The 22,577-nt window shown below is 36.6% G+C and overlaps 6 protein-coding genes and 1 non-coding gene across 8 annotated transcripts; 3 read left to right on the top strand and 4 right to left on the bottom strand.

Moving 5' to 3' along the window:
- Positions 1 to 81: 81 nt before the first annotated feature.
- TRNAG-GCC (transfer RNA glycine (anticodon GCC)) lies at positions 82 to 152 on the bottom strand. Its single transcript has one exon. It is a non-coding gene; the product is annotated as a tRNA-Gly (tRNA).
- A 2,042-nt stretch (positions 153 to 2,194) lies between these two features.
- Positions 2,195 to 3,978, top strand: LOC125211614 (16 kDa phloem protein 2-like). Its single transcript, XM_048111489.1, has 5 exons — positions 2,195 to 2,350; positions 3,004 to 3,069; positions 3,302 to 3,428; positions 3,528 to 3,642; positions 3,734 to 3,978. The coding sequence occupies exons 1-5, from the start codon at positions 2,284 to 2,286 to the stop codon at positions 3,797 to 3,799; spliced, it is 441 nt and encodes a 146-aa protein (XP_047967446.1). The 5' UTR covers positions 2,195 to 2,283; the 3' UTR covers positions 3,800 to 3,978.
- Positions 3,979 to 4,786: 808 nt separating this feature from the next.
- On the bottom strand, positions 4,787 to 6,850 carry LOC125211584 (Tetratricopeptide repeat (TPR)-like superfamily protein). Its single transcript, XM_048111459.2, has one exon. It carries the CDS (start codon positions 6,620 to 6,622, stop codon positions 4,916 to 4,918), a length of 1,707 nt encoding a protein of 568 aa, XP_047967416.1. The 5' UTR covers positions 6,623 to 6,850; the 3' UTR covers positions 4,787 to 4,915.
- Positions 6,851 to 7,441: 591 nt separating this feature from the next.
- Positions 7,442 to 9,822, bottom strand: LOC125215396 (ankyrin repeat family protein). Its single transcript, XM_048116804.2, has 6 exons — positions 9,665 to 9,822; positions 9,083 to 9,170; positions 8,889 to 8,953; positions 7,972 to 8,040; positions 7,824 to 7,873; positions 7,442 to 7,722 (listed from the first exon to the last, which is right to left on the bottom strand). Exons 1-6 carry the CDS (start codon positions 9,815 to 9,817, stop codon positions 7,611 to 7,613), a joined length of 537 nt encoding a protein of 178 aa, XP_047972761.2. The 5' UTR covers positions 9,818 to 9,822; the 3' UTR covers positions 7,442 to 7,610.
- A 73-nt stretch (positions 9,823 to 9,895) lies between these two features.
- Positions 9,896 to 13,259, top strand: LOC125202248 (phosphomannomutase). The gene is made up of 12 exons (XM_048100613.2): positions 9,896 to 10,042; positions 10,170 to 10,259; positions 10,829 to 10,873; positions 10,991 to 11,057; positions 11,177 to 11,253; positions 11,544 to 11,579; positions 11,922 to 11,977; positions 12,055 to 12,154; positions 12,272 to 12,367; positions 12,439 to 12,528; positions 12,692 to 12,743; positions 12,922 to 13,259. The coding sequence occupies exons 2-12, from the start codon at positions 10,191 to 10,193 to the stop codon at positions 12,972 to 12,974; spliced, it is 741 nt and encodes a 246-aa protein (XP_047956570.1). The 5' UTR covers positions 9,896 to 10,042; positions 10,170 to 10,190; the 3' UTR covers positions 12,975 to 13,259.
- Positions 13,260 to 13,603: 344 nt separating this feature from the next.
- Positions 13,604 to 14,910, bottom strand: LOC125202247 (LIM domain-containing protein PLIM2b-like). Its single transcript, XM_048100612.2, has 5 exons — positions 14,677 to 14,910; positions 14,496 to 14,595; positions 14,385 to 14,410; positions 14,229 to 14,318; positions 13,604 to 14,168 (listed from the first exon to the last, which is right to left on the bottom strand). Exons 1-5 carry the CDS (start codon positions 14,815 to 14,817, stop codon positions 13,815 to 13,817), a joined length of 711 nt encoding a protein of 236 aa, XP_047956569.2. The 5' UTR covers positions 14,818 to 14,910; the 3' UTR covers positions 13,604 to 13,814.
- A 1,483-nt stretch (positions 14,911 to 16,393) lies between these two features.
- On the top strand, positions 16,394 to 22,203 carry LOC125200747 (DEAD-box ATP-dependent RNA helicase 8-like). 2 transcript variants are annotated; one of them, XM_048098497.1, is made up of 10 exons: positions 16,394 to 16,971; positions 17,746 to 17,806; positions 18,463 to 18,697; positions 19,226 to 19,464; positions 19,843 to 20,094; positions 20,198 to 20,378; positions 21,222 to 21,310; positions 21,406 to 21,479; positions 21,549 to 21,670; positions 21,850 to 22,203. In XM_048098497.1, the coding sequence occupies exons 1-9, from the start codon at positions 16,703 to 16,705 to the stop codon at positions 21,625 to 21,627; spliced, it is 1,479 nt and encodes a 492-aa protein (XP_047954454.1). In that variant the 5' UTR covers positions 16,394 to 16,702; the 3' UTR covers positions 21,628 to 21,670; positions 21,850 to 22,203. The 2 variants fall into 2 exon arrangements, with proteins under 2 accessions (XP_047954454.1, XP_047954455.1); XM_048098498.1 differs by having other exon boundaries at positions 21,856 to 22,203.
- Positions 22,204 to 22,577: the final 374 nt, after the last annotated feature.

The raw sequence follows: 22,577 nt of genomic DNA on the forward strand, positions 1-22,577 counted from the left end.
TAAGCATACTTGGAAGCATAACCATCGATTTTGGTCCAAAATCGGAAAATAACAGTTGAAAAATAAAAGAAAAAAGTAATTTGCACCAGCCGGGAATCGAACCCGGGTCTGTACCGTGGCAGGGTACTATTCTACCACTAGACCACTGGTGCTTCTTGTTATTTTTCTTCTGTGAATATTAATTGATTAATTAAGCTAATCGATCTCAGTCAATTGTTCATAGATTAGCTATCACTGCATCTATCTGAGTATGTTTCACATTAAACAGAACTGCCTTTGTGATTTCTAGGATGCTTTAAGGAAGAGTATACTGAATTTATTGACAGTAAAAAAGCTTTAAACCGCGTTGAAGTTGGGCTTCACGTCAGGATGTTTTTCTCAATCTTGCAAGTGCTGGATGGAAAAACTGGTTTAAACATGCTTCCACAAACAAGAGAATTCAATGATGTAAAACATCTCACTCTACTGCTCATCTTTTTTCTTGTAGTTCTATAGGGTAATTGGCTAAGCTTATTTTTTTTAGTTTAAAAAAGAGCCTATGGAGTAATTTTTTTTCTTAGGATAGGAGTAACTTATAAGTTGTTAAGTTGTTTGGATAAGGTTAGGAAATTGTGAATTTGAGAGAGAAAATGGAAGGTTATATGAAATTGGAAGGTTATATGTTTGAAGGAAATAACAAATCATAGTATGATAATTTTGTAAGTTAATTGTTGCTTATAAGATCCTTGAAAAAAATAGAATGAGGTCGACGAACTTTTGATATAGAAGATTATATAAGTAGTAGTTTTGTAAGTTGTTTACAAGTTCATTTGCCACACACTTTAAAAGTTGAAAATACAATACTATTTTTTTGGTCCTTGGCACTAATATCCTACTGTAATCCAGTAGTAATAGTAACTGAGCTGAAAATATCAAAGCCGTTCAACCACAATCCACATTCCGGCAATGTTGAACTAAATCAAAGGATGTTGTGACGACTTTCTGGTGACTGGGAAAATTGAGGGTGTTAATTTGTAATTAATTGAAAAAAGGTAACATTATTGAATTAATATTTCAGTTTCCATTTTTAGATTTTTTCCGTTTTATCGTTTTATCGATTTTTGTAGGATATACATTTTTGGGAAATTGGTCCATAATATCATGAACTTTGCTCAGATTTTGATTTTTCCCATGAACTTTCAAATTAGTATCATAAATCATGAACTTTCAGTTTGGTTTGGTATTTCCCACGGCGAATCAAGAGTAAAATCCGGCTAGCTTATATGGCATTTTGAATCATTTTTAGCAGAATTCTTATACGTGGCATGTCATGTTGGCATATTTATTTGGAATATTAAACACAATACTACTTTTATTTAACAAAATAAAACTCTAAAAATAAAGAAAACAAAATAAATTTAATAAAAACACAAAGAATTCAATTAGAAACACACATATGTGACGCTGTGCTACAAAAATTAACACACAAAAACTTGTTTCTCTATTTCATAAACGCTAGGAACACATTTTTAGGAAAATTTTCACAAATTTTGGATTATTGGGAAAATACCAAACTAATCTGAAAGTTCATGATTTATAATACTAATTTGAAAGTTCATGGGAAAAATCAAAATCTGGGCAAAGTTCATGATATTAGAGTATCTCCAACCATTCTACTAAACTCAAACATATTTTAGTGTAAATCTCATACTAAATATTGATTTTACTCCAACCATTTATACTAAATTCAAACTTAAAAGAATATTCTCTATATTATGCATTTTTCACTCACAAAATTTGAAAAACTTTTAGGTTTTAGTTTAGTGTAAATCTAAAGATAGGTATTTTTTTCTCAAAAACTAAAAATAGGATTGATTTTTGAGTACTATTAGAGCTAAATACCTATCCAATTTTAGGTTTTAGTAGAGATGGTCTTAGGACCAATTTCCCTACATTTTTTGTTACCAAGAAGTTGTTATGTTTATCATGTTGAGTTTGAGAAAGGATTTATAACTTTCTCGAATGTAAGAAAAAATATAGAAAAATATATCCAAATTATACGAAAAATCACTTTTGTAACCCCAAATAATCACATTTGTGCCACAAATAAAAATTAGTAAATTATTAATAAAATTTTGAAAAAATATAAAATAAAATATTATATTAGGAGATCATGAGGTGGGTCCCGCAACTTTATGACTTCATTACATATTCAGCAATAACTTTAAGGTAGAGAGAAAGAGACCGCGATTCTAAATTTTGGTCCGTTCCTCCTGTGTTCCTGAGTTGGATTTTGATCCGAAGATGACCAAAGGAACCCTTGAAGTTGTTCTTGTCAGCGCCAAAGGCCTCGATGACTCCGACTTTTTATGTATGTTTCTTCACCTTAACTCTCTCATTTCGCCTCTATAATCATTTATTCTCTCGATTACATCGGATTCAAATTCGTTTTTCTTCCAATTTTAGTAATATTATGGAATTTCTTACATATGCATAGATCCACCACGATTCATGGTTCCGATATTTCAGTTGTTATGAGATTCACGACTCTGAGTTGACTTAGTTACCGATCCATTGATTCGTATGAATTTTACGCGGTTTGATCCGTTTAAATGCTAATAAAAGTATCATCACTTGATTAGGGAGATTTAGGGATCAAAACTGCTGGCTTGATATTTTAAATCATGATTAGATCATGCTGAATTCAAACCTCATGATCCATGAATAACTCTGTATAAACACTGAATCAAAATTATCTGAAACACACTAATTTTCAGTCCAGATTGTACGTTTTTTCTTCCAATCTCTGTGCGATGTGGTTTCATGGGATGGTAGCTGTTGTATAAGGAAGAATTTACTTTTGAGGATTAATATTTGATCTATTGCATACTAAGACGGATTAGAACATAATGTGCTTACTAATTTCTGTAATTTGAGTTAGTTTTGCTTGATTCACATCCCATTGAAATGAAGGGATTCAAGAAATCCTAGTAAAATGCTTTGTCATGATCTTTGATTTGGCAGCTGGGTCGGATCCCTATGCGGTTCTCACTTACCGGACTCAGGAGAAGACAAGCGGCATGGGGACAGGTGCATTTTCTTCTTCATCTTGCAATTCTTGCATAGTTGCATATATGTGGTTCGAATAAAAACTTCATACTATTATGAGAACTGAGAGCTACAAGACTCTTGCTTCTATCTGTAAAGTATAAGTAATTTGCGATATTTGTTGTGTAGAGTTCCGTGCAGTTATAACTATAAGAAGTTTTTGTACGAATGACTACTTTATAACTATAACGCTATTCTACATTGTTGTATCCAGTTGATGGATCTTGCTCCGAGTGGAATGAGAGCTTCCTCTTCTCCATATCCAGCGATGTGCCCGAGCTGAAGATCAAACTAATGGACAAAGACACGTTTACAGCAGACGACTTTATTGGAGAAGCAACGTGAGTAATATACAATACTCATGTTAGATTCTTGCTCATGGTTTATGTATATGATCAACATTGATGTCTATCTGATTCTTGAATTTTTCTTGAGCGTAGAATTCCTCTCCAGCCATTGTTTGTTGAAAATAGCCTTCCACCCATGGCGTACCATGTTGTCAAAGATGAGGAGTACCGCGGAGAGGTTAGAGTCGCCCTCACTTTCACTCCCCAGGTATGAGACATCTTACCAATCATAGTATTTGGTTTGTGTATCTGTTGTCGTGTGTTTGCTCCTTAAACGATGAAATTTTTTTTCGTTGCAGAGAAGCAGAGGCGATGAGGTTGAAGAGGAGAACCTTGGAGGATGGAAACAATCATGTGTGGAGTGAGAAAGATGTTGGCATTACTTGTCAGTTTGAGATAGTCATTTCTTTGCAACTATTTCGATTTTTTTGAGGAACCTACATTTGATGGATATCAGCACTATTGGTCATGGTGTTCTTATATATGGATCTGATTTTATGCTCTCTAAGTTTTATCCAATAATTCAATTACAATGTTTTATGTTTGTTGTGCTGCCATATTCATTCCTTTATTTATCATTCAGTATACACAGTCTATACGAGGATAAAATAGAACTTTGACTATCTTAAATATTCTTATAAAATCTATCATTCGAGCTAATTTTGCTTGATTCATATAAGTGGAGTACAAAAATAGATTCAAAGATATCATAGTACTATCTTATCAATCTATAAAAATAAAATACCTATATGTTTAAAAACTATACAGAGGATAGCTCTTGATTGAGAGGGTGTTCGGTTGCTCAAGATTAACTTGTCTGAGGAGAAAGATCAATTCAGTACTCACAAGCAAGGACTGATCCTACGTGACATTGTCTTGAAATTAAATACCGAGTCATATCTAATCGTACATCAAAGCAAACAACATTTTAAAAAAATATCTTATCTAATCTATCAAAGACCATGATCTTTAGGTTGAATTTAGACTTATTAGATTAACTCAAAAACTTGAGTAAGAGAAAGTGCCAAATTCACTTTGAAAAATAGTACTCCCTCCGTCCCAGAGAAGTTGACACACTTTCCTTTTTAGTTTGTCCCACAAAAGACGTCACATTTCCCTTTTTGGAAAAAGTTCTCTCTCACATGAATATAAAAATTATATTTTCTCTCTCCATTTAACACACAAAACAAAACCTCCTAAAATTCCGTGTCATTTCCAAAGTATGCCAACTTCTCTGGGACGGAGGGAGTAGTATACTCCTAGTACAAATTAGATCTTCCAACTCTATAATAAAACTATACTTATTTTGCAACAACCAACACACTTATATTTCAAACTAGTAATACACAGTCTAAACAAGTCAAAACAAAACCAGGTAGATTCATGAAAATCAGTTACACAACCATTGGAAATGTGTCATAAGGAAAGATCATTCATACCTGGGAAAATCATCATAGTCAAAAGTTGCAAACCAGATGATATCAATCCTCCCAAAACGAAAAGCCCCTTTCCCTAGTAACACCCCTTATTTCCGGCCGCCGCCGAAATTCAACATCCTTTAACTTGTTCTTGGCTTTGAACCTCTCCTTTTCCCCTACTTTACTAGAGTTAGATCCATTCTCCCTTGATCCAATCACATTGCTTTCACCATTAGCATCATTCTTACTCGCCAACCACTCTTGAATCATAGCATCCACTTTCGGCTCCGGCAACAGATCCTTCTCCTTCATCTCCACATAGTACTTATGAGCCACATCCACCCTCCCATTCAAGAAAAGGCCGTGTATCAGCACAATGTACGAGCTCCTATCCGGGTCGAGCCCATTCCTCCCCATCTCGCCCCACACCTTGAACACATCATCAATCTGGCGCCACCGGCAGAACTTCCTGATCAACATGATGTACGTATCGTGGCTCGGATGGCACCCGGTGGTATGCATTCTCTCCAGAAGCTCAAACACTTGCTCCGTTGTCTTTATAGCGCGGAAGAAGGCGTGGTAGGTCCGGACAGTGGGCGCCACGCCTCTCTCCACCATCTCCTCGAAGGCCCGGTTTGCCTCATTCAAGAGATGCGACTTGCAAAGAGGCATGATCAGCGAGTTGTAAGTGACGGTGTCTGGTGCGATTCCCTCCTCGTCCATCGTCTCCATGAGGGCACGAGCTTCGTCCACGAACCTCCCCTTTGCCAGAGCGTGGATCATTGAGTTGTAGGCCTTCCTATCCGGTTTGATGCCTAAAGATTTCATCTTTTCGTAATGCCTCATCACTGCATTGAGATTCCCCATCTTGGAATAGCAAGACATGATGCTCGAGTACGAGTAGACATCGTGTCGAACCCCTCTCTTCTCCATCTCCATCCAAATCCTCCTCCCCTCGCGAAGGCTGCCGATCACATTGCACCAGCCGTTGAGGATGATGTTGAAGCTCTTCGTGTTGAGCGGGTAGGCGGCTTTGTTGCAGAACAGGAGATCCTCTGCATCTTTGACATTTTTGTACCTGCATAGAGCTGAGAGCAGGCCCTGGAATTCGTCGACTCCTATCTCGAGATTGAATCGCCTGAGGCCGTAGAAGGCGCTGATCGCCTTCGCGACGTCGTGCACGGCCGCGTGGCGCCTGATCATGATCAGGATCGTCATTTTCGTGACGAGGGACGCGGCTCTCATTTCCTCGACCAGAGACCACGCGGTGTCGAATTTCCTGAACTTGCCGAGGATGGAGATCATGGAGTGGTACTCGCGCCGCGAATGCGAGTAGCCTGGCTGCTTCCCTGCCCACAGGAAGAAGGTGAACGCCGCCTCCCAGTCGTTCCGCACGCGGGAGAGGACGTTTGCGACGAACTCCGGCGACACACTCAATCCGCATTGCTCCAGCTTTGTGCTCCTTTCCTGCGCACCAGGTGTTCGTAGAATGTCCACAATGGCGTCGAAATCGCGCGAGGAGCTTGGATGGATTGAAATAGCTTCCGTTTCTTCAGCATCGGAGTCGGATCCGGATTCATGCTCCGATCCGCTGTGATTGTGGATTGAGGAAGTGAAGGACGCGGAAATTGAGGGGGTGGCGGCGATGGGGTGTCGAGAGAGAAGGTGCAGAGGGCGGTCTGATTTGATGTACGGCGGTATCCGATTCAATTGGAGATTACCGCGGAGTGCAAGGAGCAGAGTAGGTATCCGGCGAAGACTTGCTCTCATACTTGAAATCAATCGGCAATCAATTTGTGGACAAGCTGTTTGAGGAAACTTGTGAATGACGGAGGTATCAACATTCACGACGCAGATAAGAAGGCGGCTGTGTTGAATACTCCACCGACATATCTCCTCTCTCGCATTTCGTGAAACTGAAGCGCAATGTGAAGTTCACTTGTTCACAACTGTTCAACAAAATGACTCACTGAATCACCAAACCTAACTACCTAAGTATTCAAGGTTTCGAATGTTGGGGATGCTATCAGTATTTAATTATTTTAATAAATAAATATATTTAATAATTACCATTTCTCACACACCATAATATAAACAAAAAAACTTCATATTAAATAATTAGATTATTAGTAGAAATCACATTTTTTGTATAATTGTCCCATCGGTAGGTACAAATCGAAACTATTAATGCAAAATTGTACAATAATTGCAAAAGGTTGAATAAATCGTGGATTTAATGTCTTCTCATATTTGATTTGATCATATTTATTTTGATTTTCGCAATTTTTAATTTTTTACAATTATCTTATGATAGTAAATAGGAGTTTTTAAACTAGTGGGCAAAATGGATTGACAATTGCGAAAAGTTTATTATAACGACATCAACTTACTACAAGTATTTATTTCATTTCGTCACATTAGCTTCGATTTTGACAACTTTTAATTTTGAACCATTGTGGATTTGTGGTATTTTACGTTAATCTCATATTTAAACTACTACTATTACAACTTCTATATTAAATTATTATTTTTACCATATAAGAGCTTACTGTACTGTATATTTAGTTGATCATGAATCAAGCTACTTAATTTCAGAAAAAAATAACTTTCATGTTATTGCAGCCATAATATAGATTTCATATTTCACGTCTTTGTCACATAATTGCAGCCATAATACAATATCAAAAGCATCTAAAATTGCGAACAGACTCATGATAGGAGAATTTTAAGCTTGGTATCATTTTTTTCTTTAAACGAACTAAGAAACTTGTGTTCTTGCAAGATCAACCTGAGCTGCTACTTCGTTGATTGCATCGATCACGTCCAATTTTCCCCTACTGAGCGCCTCATCAATCGGACTTTTCTCGTGGCTGATGATAAGCCAACATCACAAGCGATTTAGCTCAGCTAGGAAATTAAGAAAGACAAATCCAAATATTGATTAAACTTGTTATAGAATAAATAAACAAACCTGTTCAGTGGCGAGATTTCAGCTCCGGAGAGAATCAGACGTTTCACAACCTGCAGAAAACCGAATCATATATATAAACTTGAATAAATGGATATAACTTGCTCAGCTCATGTTGTAAGTTTGTAACAAGGTTTATATTTTATAATACCTCAATGTGGCCATTTAGACTTGCCCAATGAAGAGGGGTGTTCTTCTCCACGTTACAAGCATTAACATCCTGTTCCAAAAGAAAAGGAAATAAGAATTTCTTCTGTCACGACGAAAAAAGAGCATTCATGATTGACAATAAAAAGTAACCAATAAATGAATACATGAGGGGATGGATCATGAATGTAGTTGTTCTCTTCCTCGAATTAAAATGTAGACAATAAAACACCATTTAATTTCTCTATCTCAAAGAAAAGGCAACCAAAAATATGAAAGACAAAAAACACTATTTAGTTTCTTTATCTCAAAGAAATGGCAACCAAAAATATGAAAGACAACCAAAAATATGAAAGACAGAAATCACCATTTAGTTTCTCTATCTCAAAGAAAAGGCAACCAAAAATATGAAAGGCAAAAAACACCATGTAGTTTTATGCCAATTCAACCAAACCATGGAGAAAATCATAAACTTACATCATTGATCACGACGAATACTAAGAAAGGGAGAACACAAACGCACACAAGATAGCATCTTTGTCATTGTCATCTACTACCATTTTCCAAGTTATGACAGATAGCTTTAGGCAACTCCTGGCGGTAACAGTTCCAAGATAAATGTTGTCATCAAGAACCTCCCTCTATACTAAGCAGCTAGATTATACACTTCAATCAAAACTCATGAAACCAGCCTAGAATGTTAGTATGTCCAATGGTATATAGTATCTTATACAAAGCTTTACATGAAGCCAGTCTAGAATGTTACATCACTCAGAAATATCTCATCATACCTATTCAGCCCAAAAGTAGGAAAAGACAAAATTATTACTACTTCTCAGCAGACAATAAATCAATGACAAAAACAAAGTAAAATAATCCATTGAAATTCTCGGAATCAAATGTGAAACCAGCAGTCCTCACCACTCCATTGCGGACAAGATAATCAACAATGTCAAGATGCCCATTTGCTGAAGCCATATGTAATGCTGTAGCATTGCAGGAGCAAACAAAATCAGAATATAAACAGAACAAACACCGTAGTTCTAAAACTATCGAACGTAAACTGTATCATTAATCAACGAAAGAAAGTAGCTAGAGAATGTCACAGTAATAACCTGTACGGCCTTCTGAATCCTTCGAATCCAGAGAAACACCAGAAGATGCTATGCTCTTGAGATCGTCTATATCATCATACCTAGCAGCCTGTTCATGAAATCTAGGAGAGTCAAACATCCAAAAATATAAACACAACAGAATCACAATTTTTTAGAGTACATGATTGGCAGATATAAACAGCTCAAAATTGTACTTAGATCAACATTACTAGCTGACAGTAACTAGTAAGAGACTTTCAATATCTGAAAACTACACCAGTAAGAAATTCGAAAAATACTCAACTCAATCTGAGAAAACCTAGCAAAGCAATAACAAACAAAGTAACATACAGATACAGAGAGCAGTTTGCAAATAAAATTGGGCAAATTCTGCATATCATCAAACTATAAGAACTAATGCACTATAAAGCGTGTTGCAGAGATATCAAGCTATCACAGCCTGAAAGAGTAAATAAATTCCGATGAAACTCAATAAACTACTACATTTGGTAACTGTTTTTGCTAAATCCTTCGTGAATATTTAATTAACAACACAACAGAAAGCAAAAAAAAGGAAACAATTGATCGGATGAGGTGGAGTACCTCAAGCAAAGCGTCGACGGTCTCCGCCGTCGCATCTTGTGGCGGCTGCTCCGCTGATTTCACCGGCGCTCCCATTCTGAGTTTGTTAGTGCGATTGAAAGGGTCGGCCCTAACAAAATAGTGTTGGATTCGGCCCGACCCGACCCGCAACATGTGATATGGGTCATGAAGTTTATTAAAAATAAATAAGGTTGAGGGCATTATCGACATTGCACACCGACGATATAGGATCTTCATTCCACTGGTTGTCGTTAAACTATAAAAACGATTGCCACTTCCACCAGCAACTGCCTTCCACCCCTTTTCAGATCTGCTCTTTTCTCTGGAATTCCCTCTCCTTTCGACTCAGATCTCACTCCTTGTTGCTTCACTCAAAAGGTGATCTAATTTGATATTTTCAATCTTAACAGTTTTTTTAAGTACATTTTCAGTTCTGGTGTGTGTGTGGTGATATTTAATGTGATCAAGTTTCGGAAGTTGAAAGCATCGTGAATTCGGAATGCAGGAGGAAAATTTGAAATTGATTATGGCTGTACGAAGACCTGGCGTAATTGCTCTTTTTGATGTCGATGGCACGCTCACTGCTCCCAGGAAGGTGTGTAAATTGATTTATTTTTCTTATTTGTTCTGCTTTCCGATTTCTAAATTCTGTAATCTCTACGGGATTTGACTTAAAATGTTGGTACAATTTCACAGCTAAGTTGATATAATTGGCGATTAGTGTTAAACATGTGAAACTCCTTTGCTCGAGCTGAAACTTTAGAGATGACTGATGAGGATTTGAAACTAATAGTGTGGATAGTCCATCACGAATTTTGCGAATGCCTGGTTTCCTTGAACTAGTTAAAGCGTATGAGTAGTTTTGAAGTTGCACTATCTCTACTTTTAGTAGAACCTTCATAAATTAATGATCTGTAATTTAGTAACCTTTATAATGTACTCATTACTTTTATGATCCCTGTGAACTTTGAAATGATGAAATATATCTTTTCGTCAATAGACTATTAGTGAATAGTCTTTATAGAGATATTAGTTGATAGAAATAAGTTAAATAATAGTACTATCTCTTATTGGGGTCTTAGAGTTTGCATCTATTCACTCTTGTTCAGTTACATGTTATTATGTTGAGTTGATTTAGCGTTTTTGCAACTTTTTTTGCTGCAGGGGGCTACTCCTGAGATGTTAGAGTTCATGAGGAACCTTAGAAAGGTACTTCATTTTTATTTTTTCTTTCAGGCTGCATAAAATTTCGCTGTTAGAGTAAAACATATCCAGTAGAGGAAAACATGACAATGTTATTCAAACTTTGTACTTATCTCTTCACAGGTTGTAACCATTGGCGTTGTTGGAGGTTCTGATTTTGTTAAGATAGCAGAGCAGCTTGGAAAAACAGGTCACATACACTTAAATCTTGAAATCCCTCACTTAGATCCTGATCCCTGATAGCAGATCATCTTTGCGTGATTTTACTTCATCTTAATTGTAGAGATATGATTTCTTGTTTCTATGCAGTTACTGATGACTATGATTACATGTTTGCTGAGAATGGCCTTGTTGCTTACAAGGATGGAAAGTTAATTGGAACACAGGTATTGTCTAAGACTCAAAACATATCATCTCTGCTGAAAGAGGGTGACAGAAACATTCTTCATCTTACTTCCTGCAAAAACAAACTAGTTGGAATACATGTGTCCTTTTTTATGATCAAATTGCAGGTCATAATGGAAAATTAAACCATTAGAAACACTTAAATGCTTAATAAGTTTGCTAGCTTCTTGAGATATTGGCGTGCTCCTACTTTCTTGAAGATTATTGAAGCATCTCGTACTTTTTCATATTGCTAGCTTCTCATTTTCATGAACTCATATATGCCATGCAGAGCTTGAAGACCTTTCTTGGAGAAGAAAAGCTCAAGGTTAGAATCTGCCACCTTGTTTATGAAGTTATTCATATCGAATACGGAATACTACAATTATTAGGCATGTTTCACCTTCTTGAAGGGTGTTACAGTGAATGTTTGACCTCTCAAATGCAGACATGTCTTTTGGAAAGGAATAGAATCTACGATAGAGTTAAAAGCCGTTAACTGTTTTTTTTTTTTACTTTGCACCATGACCTTGTTCTGTGAATGCATGCCATCAGATTTGATGATAGATATGACAATTTTTCACCTTCTGGCTCTCTGGATGCTGGCTACTAATTTAACAAAACAATTTCTTATTGGAAATCATTTGATGGGTTGTTAATAATATTGCAGGAACTGATTAACTTTTCTCTCCACTACATCGCTGACTTGGACATCCCCATTAAAAGGTTAATAAACCTAAAACTGTCATTTGGAACCTGGTCATATCTTATTGGAATCTCAGATACATTTTCTTTCATTATAGGGGAACATTTATTGAATTCCGAAATGGGATGCTTAATGTCTCCCCCATTGGAAGAAATTGCAGTCAGGAAGAGCGAGATGAGTTTGAAAAGTATGATAAGGTAGTCGAAGGACCATATCTTTATCATAATTGAGACTTGAGAGACATTTGAAATTCTGTCATTAGAACTTGTATTCTCATTTACTCTTTACAGAACTGAGTTCATAAATGTAATCAGGTTCACAACATTCGCCCCAAAATGGTGTCAGTGCTCCGTGAGAAGTTTGCACAGTATAACCTAACCTTTTCCATAGGTGGACAAATCAGTTTTGATGTAAGAAATTGTCTGTGTTCACTAAGTTACCATTTGATGTAGTTTGTACCTGAGCAAAATGTTTCCTGCAGGTCTTCCCCCAAGGTTGGGATAAAACATATTGCTTGAAATACCTGGAAGAGTTTCAAGAAGTTCACTTCTTTGGAGACAAGACCTACAAGGTTGTCTAGCCTTTATACAGTAGAAACTAATCTGTTTTTTTTCCTTACTCCTAGCTATAATCTAACATGTTATTGTTTCTACAATTAATTGTTTGATCAAAACTTCTTCCACTAGAGCCCATCTAATGGAAATTATGTCTGCTTTCCCTTTGTATTTGACTAGGGAGGAAATGACTATGAGATATATGAGTCAGAGAGGACCAATGGCCACACAGGTGAGTGCATTTTTTCAATTTCCCAGTGTCTTCATTCAATCAAGAAATTCACTGCCAGGCTTATGAAAATCTAAATTGTTTTGAACTAAACCAGAAATTCAACCATGATTTATTAGCACCTTTTCTACAAATCCTCCCCCTTGTGATGAGAAATTGTGTTTTCCTTACTTGATGTCAGTTACTAGCCCTGAGGACACATTAAGTCAGTGTACGAAACTCTTCCTGAGCTAGCAAGATGGATGGCCTCTGATTTTTCCAACATCTCAAAGTTCTGCTGTGAGCTATTTGTGATTCATAGACATCAGGAAAAATCCAGAATTTGAAGGTCTACCATCTGAGAGTACAGATTCTTCCTTTAACGGACATTTAAAATGATGGGACTGAATCCATTCTTCTAATATATATAGAAAGGTTGTTGTTATTTCGTATTTAATACATTGTGTTTTCAAGACATTGTACACTTTGTTGTATGAGTGACCTCATGCCCCCTGATTTATCGAATGTTCAACTTGCTTAGTTCCCATAGATTATGAGTGACCGACCTTATAACATGATGAAAGATGATTAAAATCTGGTTACCTCTGTTAGCTCGGAAAGGAGGCGGGACCTAAACTCATTGATCGTAGCTGCCATCTCTGAGTCACGAAATTTTGCCTGCATAAATTAAGCATAGTCATTATTATCAGTTGTGCAGTGTGCATCTCATTGAGAGAGAGAATGTGTGTGTTATGATTAATCACATTAGTTTTGCCATGATCTCTGGGTAGAACAAAAGCTAAACCAAATAGGCAATAGCCTATTTGTCCAGTTTTATGTCTTCTCAACATAATGTTCATGAACTTCAAGAAGCAAGTGTCATGGATACCAAAAGTATGGGTAGAAATTTAAATTAGCAAAATTGAAGAATATACTATATTATTGAGGTGTACAACTTGTATCTCTGGTACTGTATAACACTTGCTAAAAAGAAACAACAACATTTATACATCAAATATAGTGCCAGAAGCAAAAAACAAAAAACAAAAAAAACTCATAACATCAATTGGACTATGTATATGCATATCTCCTCATCTAGGATTCTTCCTCTTTAGGCTTGTCATCGTCTCCGGCGTCTGCAGGTTTGTCCTCGTCTGCGTCAGGGGCAGGTGTCGGATCAGGGTCATCGGCGGGCTTGTTGTCCTCCTCTGCAGGCTCGCCTTCTTCGACCAGAGCGTCGACGTCGATGCCCTCCATACTGGCGGTCTTCCTGTGGGCGGTGGAATCAATGACATGCTGGTAATTTCCCTTCTCCAAGAAGAGCTGCTGGAAATGGTGCTTGCAGTAGAGCACCCCATCTAGGGCTGCATAGTTGGAGTGGGTCAAGAGGCACCCCCCATGGGCACATTTGAAGCATGCCTTGTGGTATATTTGTTCCTCCATTGTCATCTGCATATATTCAACTTCTTTCAACACAACTCCTACATATATCTATTGAATAGTAATTACCTTATCAAGAGGGTAGACAGTCTTGGTGCAGGCAGCACATTTGTCTTGGGTACCAGAGAACATGGCAGACATCTTGCTGGGTGCCCTTGTCTGTCATCAACAATAATATCAACATTTTTATTCATTTCACAATTGCATATGCATATAAAATCTTACAAGTGAGTTTTCCCTATCTCCTTTTCCTGCATGAATGAATGAATCATCAGCAAACTGTGGAGAAGATGCACTAGTACATATACAAAAGATAAATAGATTGAAATTTCAGACCAGTTTGGAAATTCTTGCTGAAATTTCCAGACTCCTTAAAAAGCTGTTCGAAATGAGTCTTGCAGTAGAGCACGCCATCCATGGAGGAGTAGTTGCTCATCTATGAGATAGATACAATTACAAATGCATTTAGAATGTTATATAACAGAGAGAGATAAGATACAACAGAAATAATACATACAACAAGGGTTCCTTTGCAGTGGCTGCATTTGAAGCATGCTTTGTGGTAGGTGGCGCCATCAGCAGACAAGAGATCGATGAAATAAACAGTCTTGTCGCAGGCCTTGCATTTATCCTGAGTTCCGGTGAATGACGATGCCATCTCCTCCCTATTTATTATATAAATCAAGAAGGTAGCCCCTTTTTCAACTAAGGAAATTCCCTCTTTCCAAACCACATAACTCCTTTTATACTCATCTCGTTCTTGTGGTGGAAAGGACATTCATTGGAGATCCCATAATATGGGGGAAATGAAGGGAGATGGTAGTTATGTTAGTTACTCTCTCTTTCTATTATTTTCCCCATTCCACTTTGTGTATATATATGTTACACACTACTATCCATGGTTAGATATATTTTTTTCAAAATATAAATTAATGTGAAACAAATCTACAATTTACATTACACCACTCTTTTGTAGTATTATTTTCCCCATTCCCCTACTGTAATGTTGGTGTGTCTAAATATTAACATTTCATTACACATTTGAGAACTTTTACTTGTTTGAATGTTGCTGCTGCATTTGTTTCTAAAATGTCCGTTTAATTACATGGAATTCCGAATGAGATTGTATTCGACCACGACTCTCGTTTCATACATGATTTTGGGCAATATATACATCGTCGGCAAGGAACTGAGTTGGCCATTAGCGCGCGATGTCATTCGCCTTCGCCACCTATAATTTTTCATTATATCCGCAATGCTTCTTCTAACTTTTTGGTTGATGAGTTTGTAATTGATTGTTGTCGACTTATTGTTTTATTGCTCAAGAAAAATTTGTGCACAAACAATGTATATATGAAGTATTATGCGGAAATACACTAGCTCGACCCATACGAATTATACGAAGGTGATTGTGAGATTTGAAATTTTATGGCTGATATACTGTATAAAAAGAGGGATGTATTCCTATCCTTTTGTCATCTACGCCACGTGTCATTTAATAATGCAGATTTTCATTTTAATAATGTACACCGACTAATAATGTAACATTATAATCTAATAATGTAGATTTCCATTCTAATAATGTATACCAACTAATAATGTAGCATTATAGTGTAATAATGCAGTTGATCACAATCATCCAATTCAATGATCTAAGATTTATGATCTGTTTGAAGCTTAACACTAAAGAGCTGTGGGGATCCTAATAAAAAGATGTGATAAAATATCAATTGTTGCATCTGGGAGTGTTTAAAATTTTGATTAGTGACCAATTCAGTATGTTGTTCCTATTTGGACATATAAATCGATTCAATTGCAATTGACCCGATTTTTAATTTATTTATTTTTTCATTATTTTTTAAGTGACATTGTAGTACTAACATAACTTTGCTAACTTGAGTTGCTTTAATGTTATTGAGATTCAAGATTTGTGCTATGCAATATCTTTTTTGCTTATTATGAGTAAGAGATTAATCCGGCTCCATTAGTAATAATCAACTCGATAAAGAGTAACGTCGGTAAACCACGAATTGGTAGTTTTGCCAATTCATTTACTGGTCTGTTTTTATAACCTAAGTTGAAGTCGGCTTTTTTTTTTTTTTTTTTTATGGTATATGCGAAAAATAAAATTAAGAATTTTATTTTCTTGTAATTTAAAATAGATATAAATAGATTATAGATTACAATTAAGGGAAATGCTATATAAATGTGCATATTCATTCCCAAATAGTAGTATGTAAAAAAATCCTGGGACGCGCGCCCTGCCCTAGAACGGTCGCAATTCGTAGACTCAATTTCTCTTTCAACCTTCGCTTTCCCCACGAAAATCTTTGCACCATATTCCTCCCTCCCTCCCAATTGCGAGACGCCACTGTATCTTCTACCTCGCCCAAATTTTGTTTCTCGCACAATTTCTGTACATAACCCACTCGATCTGTATCTCCTCATTTCCTAGGCTCTCTATTTTGATACGAATTGAGGCGCAGGATCGCCCAATCCGCCATTGTTTCAAAGTTAATTTCAGTAATTAGTATCTATTTTTGATGAGTTCGCGAGCGAGATACCCACCGCCGGGAATGGGTGGCGGCAGAGGCGGATACGGCGGAATGAACCCGAATGCCGGACCAAACCCTAATTTTCAGCCGCGAAACCCTATGCACCAGTATGCGCAAAGAAGTCCAGCTCCTAGTAATCAGAATCAACAATTGTTTCAGAATCAGCAGCAATGGCTGCGAAGAAATCAGCTGCCTCCTTCCGATTCCGCTGTCGACGAGGTTGAAAAGACCGTTCAGTCGGAAGCCGTCGATTCTAGGTTATTGTCAATACTCTGCACATTTTGCTGTTGGTTTCATATTGGCTAATCTCCATGTTCTTAACGTTTTATCTCTTTTCCCCTTTTTTGTCCTTTATATGCATTCTTACTTGGTACATTTTTAACTGAATAAGTGAATTTAAGAAATTGAATGTCTTTTTTTGTTACTACTCCGTTTCTTAGTATTTTTATGGTAATCATTGCTAGCTGTGTGATGATCTGGAGTTTAATCATTGAAATTATTGGTAAAGGACTGATGAGCTAATTTTGTCATCAACTTTTGGGAATCCAAGGTTATACAGTGTTGATATATAACCTGACTTCAGCCTCAGAAATGTAGTTGCTATCACATTTGAAAAACCAATTACACTTTCTTGTAGAAACGAAAGATTTTGGATACTTGATTCATCTATAAGTTGACTATGTGTTTCTTTTTCTTGGGGACTTCAAGCAGGTAGTCGCTGTGTTTTGTAGAACTAAGTGCTGCTAGAGAGAGTCATTTTTAGTTAGAATTACGTGGTACAGATTTTGAAAGCATGCAGCTTGTTGTTGGAATGGTCTCGTGCTAATTTAAGGACAGGAGAGATATTTTTTTATTTTTTTTATTTTTAACTCTGCAATATGGTTTTGTGGCAGTACTGGTGTTGCTTCTTATTTTTATGCTTTCCATTTTATTTGTTGCTGAACTTGGAGCACTCTTCTTCTGGCCCTTTATCTCCACTGTACACATAACATTATTCTTGCATTTTGGTACTTATTATTTATATTGGCCAGTTCACAAGATTGGAAGGCAAACTTAAAGTTACCACCACGGGACAATCGTTACAGAACTGAGGTAACACTTTCGTTTTTCACGATTTTTGGATTGTTGCAAATCCAAACTGAAATTTAGATATTATATTTAAGTGTATTGCTTAAAATTGATAGATATTTTCGTCCAGTTACAAATGTCTGCTTTGTTCTGCTGGTTAATGCAATCCTTGGTTATCGTAGTCAGGGAAAAAAATCATTGATTTTCTTGTGGATGTTTCTAATATGTCATAACCAAAAAGTTCTGATTGAGCAAGTAGGAAATTCAGGATGCACATTGGCTAGTTAACTGATTATAAATTACTATGATATTTGCTTGATCTGTAAGTTGATAGTTAATGTTAATAACTGATTTGAAGATGTCAAGCTAAGTGAAAAATTTGTTCAGATGGTGAATAAGTTGAGACTTGAGTGCATTGATTTCTTTTTCAACTGCTTTTATTTTATGTTTATTGAATACTGAATTTTATAGTGGACACTGTCACGATATGACTCATTCACTGTGAGGTCTTCTAGCATTCTCATTTAACACTTCCGCGTATGACCTTATTGGTAATTAAATTCTTTAAAAGTTGATACTTTCTTTCTCGTTTTATTCAACTTTTCTGTTTGTGATCTTTGCCATGTCTGGAGAGTGGAGAGACTGTTGGCCCGACTTCTGTTTTATCATTTGTCTTTCAGGATGTTACAGCTACCAAAGGAAATGAATTTGAAGACTACTTTTTAAAGCGCGAACTGCTAATGGGAATATACGAAAAGGGTTTCGAGAGCCCGTCTCCGATCCAGGAAGAGAGTATTCCAATTGCTCTCACTGGAAGTGATATTTTGGCTAGGGCAAAAAATGGAACTGGAAAAACTGCAGCGTTTTGCATTCCTGCCTTGGAGAAGATTGATCAAGATAAAAATGTTATACAAGGTTATATTACCCATTTGCAGTTTTCTGCAATTGTAGAATTTCTGAACTTTCTTTGAAGAAATAGGAGCTGATTTTATCTTGGTACAAAATGCTTTTTAAGAGGTCAAGATAAATATTGGTATATACCATTGTGTTAGGAGGGAATTGCATTTTGACAGTGTACCATGGTGCTCTCGCTCTCTCTGCCTATACACAAACATATAGGGGTTTATAAAGTTAAGTGTGGGATATTGAATACATCATAGGATCAATCTGACAGCTACTTGGTAAATTTTGTGCATAAAGCTGAAGAATGTGGATACAATCCTTATATATCTTTTAAAAGAGCATGACTGTGATGTAGACAACTTCTAGCATTAATAAGTTCTAGGGCATCTGTAGTTTTAATATTTTACTAGCTAATACTAATATTCATTGATTTTTGTAACTACTTAATGCTAAGCCTGCTTAACTTAATATTGAATGGAGTACTAATTTTGGTTATTTTATTGAACTTATTAATGCTAATTTGGATTCCTTCATTTGCAGTTGTTATTCTTGTCCCCACAAGAGAATTGGCACTTCAAACATCACAAGTTTGTAAAGAACTCGGGAAGCACTTGCAAATTCAAGTCATGGCAACTACTGGTGGAACTAGCTTGAAAGATGACATAATGCGCCTTTATCAACCAGTGCATTTACTTGTTGGGACACCAGGAAGAATTCTTGATCTTGCTAACAAGAATGTCTGTGTTCTGAATGAGTGTAGCATGCTTATAATGGATGAGGTAAGTAAATATATCCTATCTTGTTTGTTATTGGAAAGTGTTGGATGTGGAAGATTATTGGCCATCTGATATTGCATGACTATTCATTATGACTTGTCTTGTCGTACCACCCATTTTATAGCCTTTATGGAATTGAAGATTGGCCCTGCGACTGTTAGCCCATGCAAAGCCTTGTTTAGAAATTATGACATGCTAAAAATTGGGCGTGTGGCTGTTAGTCCAAGTATATCATATTTGGCCTATTCTAAACATTCTGACTTTAGCACATCACAAATGCTCAAAAAACATTGTGCATGGGCCAACAGCCACAGATCCAATCCTGGGGATGGTGACATTCTATTGCTAAAAAATGACCTTCATTCCATTGATTTCTTTCAGGCTGATAAGCTTCTGTCGCCAGAGTTCCAACCTTCTATTGAGCAGTTAATTCGCTTTATGCCTGTAAACCGCCAGATTCTTATGTTCTCAGCTACATTTCCTGTTACAGTAAAAGATTTCAAAGACCGATATCTGAGAAAACCCTATATCATCAACCTTATGGATGAGCTTACCCTCAAGGGTATAACCCAGTTCTATGCTTTTGTTGAAGAAAGACAGAAAGTTCACTGCCTCAACACCCTTTTTTCAAAGGTTAATTAATCAGGAGTTACTATTTTGTCTGTTCTATCACTGTCTGGGAATTACTTTACCATCTTTGGTGATTTGGTTTTGATGTCTGTTTTCTTTGGCTCAGCTTCAAATCAACCAGTCTATTATTTTTTGCAATTCTGTGAATCGGGTGGAACTTCTTGCCAAGAAAATTACGGAACTTGGCTATTCTTGCTTTTACATTCATGCTAAGATGCTTCAGGATCACCGCAACAGAGTATTTCACGATTTCCGTAATGGTGCCTGCAGGAATCTTGTTTGCACAGGTACATACTATGCAACTTTAGGCATTATAAATCTATAGAATTTTCCATGGGTGGATAACTGGATATATATAAACCATGTTCATAGCTGTTTATTCCTGTGTTTCTTAATTGCAACATTTAACAAAAAAAATGGTTATACTTGCTTAAAACTTTAAGGGGCCATCTGAAACTTTTGTGTTTTTCTTGCCCCTTCCTCTTTATGTGAGGTCTTGGACAGGGTGGAAATGTTTGAGTTATCGATGCCTGGTAGTGCTATATATTTGTTCTGATTGTATGAAGATGGGAATAAGAGGATCAATAATTGAGAAAGCCACCATAAACAATCTTGTTCTCGTTACTTGCATGGCGAGAGCCCTTACCTTTATCAGGATCCGGCATGGTGGGACTTTCAGTCTCTCCTCTTGGTATCTATGTTGTGTCTATACACAACAGATGTGCATGATTCCCCCCTCCCCCTCCTGTTCTTTTACTGATTGTTTTGTTCAGAAACCATATTCTATCTTCCCTCTGAACCCTGATTACATTCTTTTTGAAATGTCACTCTTAAGTCTTAACTTATTTTGTGTCCGTTTTCAAAGTAAAGCATCGGTTGGGTACTATTACAGGAAGAATGATGCTCTTCTATATGACCTCACTTTAGGTTATACTTACGTATTAATTTTAGAACCTTGAATTTGGAATGCTGTCTACATAATAGATATTGTAGATTGATAGAAATGGCGTACTTTGGGGTGTGACATATAGTCTCATCTTTTTATGACAATCTCATACATCTTCTCTTTACGATCATTTATGCTCTAAACAATCTTATCCATTACTTTTTGTGCTCTTATTACATTGCAGACTTGTTTACAAGAGGGATAGATATCCAGGCAGTCAATGTTGTAATCAATTTTGATTTTCCTAAGAATTCAGAAACATATTTACACAGGGTATGTGACGTTTTTTACTTCTATAACTTTTTTATAAGTTGTCATGTTAGTGTGTTATCTGATTTTCCTACTCTTATTTTTCATTTTGTGTGAAGGTTGGGCGATCTGGAAGATTTGGACATCTTGGTTTAGCTGTGAATCTCATCACCTATGAGGACCGTTTCAATTTGTATGCACTTCAACCCTTATTTCACTGTTATTAGAGATTAATATACTTACCAAATTTTGTGTTTCTCAGGTATAGGATTGAACAAGAATTAGGAACAGAAATCAAGCAGATCCCACCACAAATTGACCAGGCCATATACTGTCAGTGATCTGTGGGGACTGCTATTCAATCCATAATTTGAAGTTTGTAAGGTTGGCAAGTTTTGGAACTGACATTTTCTGTATTAAATGTTTTCTTCCCATATCACATTTATCCCCCACTTTATTTCATTATGTTCTTTCGAAAAAACTTTTAAATATCAAGAGCAAGAATGTGATTGTTCATGTATCTTCCATGCTTCATACTCTACTCCTCTCTAACACCTTTTCAGTTGCAGGAAAGTTGCTGCCTGTGGAAGAGGTGAGATGATCGAAGGTCGGGGTTAAGATGGAATCATGCTCTTGGTAATGAGAAGCTCTGTGTCTGACCAGTAATGAAGATGATGCCCAGATTTCCAACATATTGGGCATCTGATGGCTCTTGAACTTCTAAAGATGGTATACCATATAATTTCAGGATTATGCCCCTATTGCTCTAGGTTATGAATCGTTTTTTTCTCTCTATTATCGTTAGACTATGTCAATCCTGTCTTCCTGTATGTTCTGCGTGACCCCGGAAAGAGGGCTTTCTTATTCTACTTTGTACGTGTGATCTTCAATGAAGGAGAAAGAGTGTGGTTCTGTTTTTTCGCCTCCCGTTACATTTTGGTGAAAGATCCGATATCCCGACTGCTGAAGTAGCTTGTTATTCTGGCAATTTCAGGCTTGTCAGTTACTATATATCTTGACCGTAGCCTATAGTTAGTTGTTTCGGTCGGATCTTGATGGACATAGAGTCTTGTTGCAGATGATATAATCATAAGTAACTCTTTAAATTGGTTTATTGATGGTTATTTTAATGGAGCCCATGTTCGTTGTGGATGCACTAGTATCCAAATAAAAGGAGACGGGACATGATATAGAGATATATTTATTTCGTAAAAGATGATGTATGAGTAAAATGGAAAAACAAGATAAGTTTTGAGGACTGCTTTCATTATAGTTGTCGGGGTGAGTAAAT

The sequence above is a fragment of the Salvia hispanica genome, chromosome 2 (genome assembly GCF_029641045.1).
Source record: "Salvia hispanica isolate PSC_SH4W2 chromosome 2, Shi_PSC_v1, whole genome shotgun sequence".
Classification (NCBI taxonomy): domain Eukaryota; kingdom Viridiplantae; phylum Streptophyta; class Magnoliopsida; order Lamiales; family Lamiaceae; genus Salvia; species Salvia hispanica.

Bases quoted from the DNA above. Each gene is read 5' to 3' on its own strand.
- LOC125211614 (XM_048111489.1), top strand. From the start codon at position 2,284: ATGACCAAAGGAACCCTTGAAGTTGTTCTTGTCAGCGCCAAAGGCCTC. The intron at 2,351-3,003 runs GTATGTTTCTTC...TTGATTTGGCAG, and splicing joins CGATGACTCCGACTTTTTAT to CTGGGTCGGATCCCTATGCG. The intron at 3,070-3,301 runs GTGCATTTTCTT...TGTTGTATCCAG, and splicing joins GACAAGCGGCATGGGGACAG to TTGATGGATCTTGCTCCGAG.
- LOC125211584 (XM_048111459.2), bottom strand. From the start codon at position 6,622: ATGAGAGCAAGTCTTCGCCGGATACCTACTCTGCTCCTTGCACTCCGC.
- LOC125215396 (XM_048116804.2), bottom strand. From the start codon at position 9,817: ATGTTGCGGGTCGGGTCGGGCCGAATCCAACACTATTTTGTTAGGGCC. The intron at 8,954-9,082 runs GTTATTACTGTG...GCAATGCTACAG, and splicing joins GGATTCAGAAGGCCGTACAG to CATTACATATGGCTTCAGCA. The intron at 7,723-7,823 runs GTTTGTTTATTT...GCTTATCATCAG, and splicing joins GAAATCTCGCCACTGAACAG to CCACGAGAAAAGTCCGATTG.
- LOC125202248 (XM_048100613.2), top strand. From the start codon at position 10,191: ATGGCTGTACGAAGACCTGGCGTAATTGCTCTTTTTGATGTCGATGGC. The intron at 11,580-11,921 runs GTTAGAATCTGC...ATAATATTGCAG, and splicing joins TTGGAGAAGAAAAGCTCAAG to GAACTGATTAACTTTTCTCT. The intron at 12,529-12,691 runs GTTGTCTAGCCT...GTATTTGACTAG, and splicing joins TTGGAGACAAGACCTACAAG to GGAGGAAATGACTATGAGAT.
- LOC125202247 (XM_048100612.2), bottom strand. From the start codon at position 14,817: ATGGCATCGTCATTCACCGGAACTCAGGATAAATGCAAGGCCTGCGAC. The intron at 14,596-14,676 runs GTATGTATTATT...TCTATCTCATAG, and splicing joins ACTGCAAAGGAACCCTTGTT to ATGAGCAACTACTCCTCCAT. The intron at 14,169-14,228 runs GTAATTACTATT...GAATATATGCAG, and splicing joins CTGTCTACCCTCTTGATAAG to ATGACAATGGAGGAACAAAT.
- LOC125200747 (XM_048098497.1), top strand. From the start codon at position 16,703: ATGAGTTCGCGAGCGAGATACCCACCGCCGGGAATGGGTGGCGGCAGA. The intron at 20,379-21,221 runs GTACATACTATG...ATTACATTGCAG, and splicing joins CAGGAATCTTGTTTGCACAG to ACTTGTTTACAAGAGGGATA. The intron at 21,480-21,548 runs GTATGCACTTCA...TGTGTTTCTCAG, and splicing joins TATGAGGACCGTTTCAATTT to GTATAGGATTGAACAAGAAT.